Below are 5,087 nucleotides of genomic sequence, written 5' to 3'. Positions count from 1 at the left end.
CAAGGGGCTGGGGATTTAGCTCAGCGGCAAAGCGCCTGCCTGGCAAGCGCAAGGTCATGAGTTCGGTTCCCGGTACCGGAGAAAAACCAAAAAAAAAAACTTCAGCCAGGCATAGCGGCGCATACCTGTTGTCCCAGCACTCAGAAGGCTGAGACAGGAGGAGTTCAAGCCCAGTCTGTGCTACAGAGTGAGACCCTGTGTCAGAAAAATAAAACCAAAAAAGTTCATTTTCACCAGGTGCAGTGGTACATACTTACAATCCTTGATACTTCGAAGGATGAGGCAGGAGGATGAGCAGTTTGAGGCTAATGTGAGCTACATGGTGAGACTCTGTCTAAAAAAAAAAAAAAAAGGTGAGGGTGCTCAGTGCACTGCAAGGCCAACACGTCTCCGCGTCCTCTGCCTGCGCGACATTTGCCCTAGTGGGGACGAGTGTCTGCAGTAGACACTGATGAGCCAGCCGGCTCGCGCTGTGTGACGCTGGTGTGCAAAGTGCCCTGAGCTAGAGAAACGGGAAGTCAGGCTGGTGACAGTCTCAGCAGCTCCCTTCTGAAGAGAAGGACTTGGAGCCAATGATTACATTGTGGAGTTCGGTTTTTATGTCTGCCAACATGCTTTTTTGTTTTATTTTGTTTCTTGTTTTTTGTCTTTTTGAGACAGGGTCTCGCTGTGCAGTTCAGGCTGGCCTTGAGCTCACTTTGTAGCCCAGGCTGGTCTCGAATTCTCAATGATCCTCCTGCCTCAGCCTCCTGAGTGCTGGGATTACAGGCGTGCACCACCACGCCCAGCTGCCTACATACTTTTGATGGTGTATTTGGTTGTTTTTCTCCTAATAGGGGCTCCTGTTTGCCCTCCTGAGTCATCCTTGTGCCAAAGAGACTGAGTCCTCGGGCAGCCCTGTGTTTCAGCTGATTGTGATTAACCCTAAAACGGCCCTGAGCGTGGGTGTGATGCTGTACTGTCTTCCACGAGGGCAGGCTGGAAGGCAAGTATGTGTGACTGCCAGTCATGGGACATTTTGCAAGGCACTGTGCAAATCCATAAATCAGGTATTTTTGTGTCTTTCTATAAATGGAAAGCATGAAGTAATACAGATCCTAATGAGAATGTTAAGAAGTAGGATGGCCGGGCGTGGTGGTGCACCCTGTAATCCCAGCACTTGGGAGGCTGAGGCAGGAGGATCCTTGCAAGTTCAAGACCAGCCTGGGCACAAAGTGAGCTCAAGACCAGCCTGAACTGCATAGTGAGACCCTGGTTCAGGAAGACAAAAAAAAAAAGAAAGAAAGAAGTAGGATGAAATTTCATTGATTTGAGTCCAACTCCGGATTCCCTCTGTCCTAATCCCTAGCAGTTTGGGGTTAGATAGATTCTTTTCACCATAGTAAGGTATTTTAAATACACACAGAGCAACGCACGTTTTCTGCAAAAGCTTACAGTATATGTTCTTTTCATAGACCTAAACTAAGGAACTGGTAAAGGGACTTAGCAAACATCTTCGCTTTGAAATCTGATCGGGCCTCCATGGTACAGGAGGGCAGCTGTTATGTATTTCTTTTTTTTTTTTTGTTGTTTGGTTTTTCTCCGGTACCGGGAACCGAACTCACGACCTTGCGCTTGCCAGGCAGGCGCTGTGCCACTGAGCTAAATCCCCGGCCCCTGTTATGTATTTCTTGACCAACTCCAGGTACACAGCTTATTAGCATTCCAAGCGTTTTCTGAGCTGTATAGAGCTTTGAAGCAGTGCTGGAATTACTAGGTCAATCAGGAAACATCTGAATGTGTAAGTCTTGGAGGCTCCTTTTACTAATGTTTGAAATTTAACAGCAAGGATTGAAACTAGACAAAATAAATCAAGATCACGTGCCGGGCGTGGTGGCGCACGCCTGTGATCCCAGCACTCGGGAGGCTGAGGCAGGAGGATCCTTGCGAGTTCGAGACCAGCCTGGGCTACAAAGTGAGCTCAAGGCCCGCCTGAACTGCACAGCGAGATCCTGTCTCCAAGAGACACACACACACACAAAGTCACAGAGTCTGGCTTTGATAACCCAAAGGACAAGGAGACCTCGCGGTTACCGCGCGTGTTTCTCTGGGCCTTGTGCAGTGCTTGCTTGTCTTCTCAGCCAGACGTGGGGCTCTGTAAGCGCTCTTATCAGGAACCTTGGGGCTCTGTAAGCGCTCTTATCAGGAACCTCGGAACTTTCATTTGCAGAACGTGCTTAGACACGGCTTGCTTGCTTCTTCTGTACCTTTGTTTTTGTTTTTTGACAGTCTCACTGTAGTACAGGCTGGCTGCAAACACCCAGTGATCCTCCTCCCTCGGCTTCTTGAGTGCTAGGACTCCAAGGGTGCGCCACCACACCCAGCCGAACATAAAGAGAGAACCGTAAGACATTCATTGTCTTAGAATGGAGGGAACAGTACCTACTTGACGAAATATTTATTTTGTCACTTTTCATTTTTTATTTGTTTTATTTTATTTTGTCACTATCTGGCATCAAAACTGTAAGAAACGTGTCTTACTCCATCTGGGATGCCGTAGCAAAACACTAGCTAGCAGGTAGCTTACAGTAATAGACGTTTATTTCTTAGAGTTCTGGAAGCCAGGAAGTCCAGAATGAAGGCAGGGCAGAGCCCGTGTCCGGTCCCTTCCTTGCCCACGGACGGCACTCCCCCACTGCGCCCTCACAGCGCGTGACAGCAGCAGCTCCCTTGTGCTGAGCGCTCCTGTGCGCCGTGTGTTGGGCCGTTTCTCACGTGAACTGTTTGCTCAGCCTTACGGCAGCCCTGTGAAGCACTCTCACCATCATCCCTGTTCTGCTGATGAAATGAACTCGCCCGCTGTCACACATCCCTTGTGAGCTTAGCATTCAGACCCGGAGAGCTGGCCGCAGTGCCATTGTCTTTAAAGGACAGGCAGCTTTCTGCTTCCTGGTGCTCACATTTTCCTGGGGTGCCCAGTGCGTGTGAAAATCACGTCATCCTATTGTGCGAAACGCATGAAGATAAGAGCGGAGCGTACGAAAGAGGCGCAGAGGCCACGCGTGTGCGCGGCATGTCGCTGACTGCGCGTGGCCTGTCTGTGGCAGTGACGGGCCTCAAGGGTGGGGAGAGCTCAGCCGTGCTGAGCCGAGGACAGCACCCAGTGGGGCGAGGGCACCGGGACAGCAGAGCCGCCGAGGGGAGGCTGCTCTTGCCTGCTGGGAGAGGTGGTGCGAGAGGCCTCAGCGGGCAGCCCGGGCGTGGGATGCCGTCCCGAGCGGCCGTGGGCCGGGCGCTGTAGGGTCGCCCGCCTCGCCGTCCCGGTCACGGGGCGTTCTGTCCCAGGCAGCGCTTCGGCGGCGTGGTTTGGGCTTGCGCGTTCGTGTGTTTTACAGCTCTGAATTACCTTTCTTCTGCGTGGCCTCAGGTTCCTGGAGGGGGACGTGAAGGGCCACCTCGCAGCGGCGGTCTTGACCTCCGGCGCGGCCGCCGTCTGGGACTTGCTTCTAGGCCGCTGCACCGTTCTCGCGCCTGCCAGCCCTGACCGCAGCTGGTCTTTCGTGAAATGGTCAGGTCCAGATTCTCGCTTGCTGGCCGGACAGAAAGATGGGAGTGTATTTATATACCGCTACTCCTGAGGGAAGGGGGAGACAGCTGTCTGAACATGGCTGGCCTCCTGGTGTTTGGAGTTACAGCTGTAAAGGATAGTACCTGACATTTAAAGTAATGACTTGTGTGCGTCCTGGCAGACCTCCGTTCCGTTGTGCTGATGGCGGTGGCACTGCTGACCTCAGTACTCGTTTCTCCTCACTAAAGGGCAGAGGCTCGGGGTGGACTTCTGTAATTGCCCACGTTCGCACAGTTGCTGTTAAAGGTCTATGTAAAGCTTCAAACGTCAATAAATATTTATTTTGATACATTCTGCTTGGCATACCCTTTCTTTCCCATTCTACTCCGATTTCTTAAAAACAAGAATTAATTTCTGCACAACAAGAATATTTAATAATGTTTGCATAGTGAGAGTACATTTCAGGTAACTTAGTGCACTAACATGCAGTGTATTCTGTATGCTATTTGCATTACTTTATTTTCACATATATGCTGAAAGTGATACAGAAACCTATTAAAATATCCTAATTTAGAAATACTGTTGTTGGGGTTGGGGATATAGCTCAGTGGCACAAGTGTCTGCCGAGCAAGCACAAGCTCTTGAGTTTGATTTCCAGGACCAAGAAAAAAATAGAAATACTGTTAATCTTTTCCATTTTCACACGTCCTTATTACCAATGCAGGCGTTATCGCTGGAGCCACTTTGGAGTCAATGACATAGTTTTACTAAGTTCATCAGCTTCACCTTTACATAAATAATTTGAGACAAAGAAGTTTTTTAGAATTTGCTTTTTTTTTTTTATAGTGAGACCCTGTCTCAAAAAAAAGCCTGATGTGTGGGAGAGAGTGTGCAGTTGAATAGTGACACTGGAAGAAAAAGAGATGAGCAGGACGAGGTAAATGTGGTGGCACACGCCTGTAATCCCAGCACTCGGGAGGCTGAGGCAGGAGGATCACTGTGAGTTCGAGACCAGCCTGGGCTACAAAGTGAGCTCAAGGCCAGCCTGAACTGCAGAGCGAGACCCTGTCTCAAAACAAACAAACAAACAAACAAAAAAAGCAAATGAGGAATCTTCACCTTCTGGTTTTGTGGGTAACGGTCAGAACTGAAGTAGAAAGGAGAGAACTCAAGTGCTAATGGTGCAATAGGAGTCTGGAATCAACACCTGGCAGAGGACTTGGGGGCTCAAAGAAGAGCCCAGGCCCGGAAGAAGGCACAGCCTTCGGGGTGGATCCATTCAGGAAAACGTCTGTTTTTAAAATCAAGAGTGGGGCAGAGCCCTGGAGACCAGTGTTTGAACGTGGAGCCAAGGACACGGCGCACCAGCAGCAAGCTGACTCCCAGGTTCCGTTTTCCCTCTTCTGATGCATAAAGTTCTCAAATGCCCCTCCTACGGTGGCCTTTGAGGGCCATCGTGCTGCAAATGACATTCTTCCCGCACTCCCTCACTGTCCCCTTCCCTGCTTTTATTGTTCTTCGTTGTACATACAACTACTTT

At 49.9% G+C, this 5,087-nt stretch overlaps 1 protein-coding gene across 2 annotated transcripts in view; it reads left to right on the top strand.

Annotated features, from left to right (window-relative positions):
* Positions 1–3,896, top strand: part of Palb2 (partner and localizer of BRCA2) — a 26,430-nt gene extending 22,534 nt beyond the window's left edge. Inside the window, exons 12-13 of one of the 2 annotated variants that reach the window (XM_013504896.1) lie at positions 837–985; positions 3,407–3,896. In XM_013504896.1, the coding sequence (XP_013360350.1) occupies positions 837–985; positions 3,407–3,617 (360 nt within the window). In that variant the 3' untranslated portion in view covers positions 3,618–3,896. Of the gene's footprint in view, positions 1–836; positions 990–3,406 lie in introns of both variants that reach the window. The other variant, XM_013504897.1, reaches the window with a different exon arrangement.
* Positions 3,897–5,087: the final 1,191 nt, after the last annotated feature.

This window comes from Chinchilla lanigera, unplaced genomic scaffold, assembly GCF_000276665.1.
Source record: "Chinchilla lanigera isolate Chin_1 unplaced genomic scaffold, ChiLan1.0 scaffold00092, whole genome shotgun sequence".
Taxonomy (NCBI): Eukaryota; Metazoa; Chordata; class Mammalia; order Rodentia; family Chinchillidae; genus Chinchilla; species Chinchilla lanigera.
This window is presented reverse-complemented; position numbering and strand designations above follow the sequence as displayed.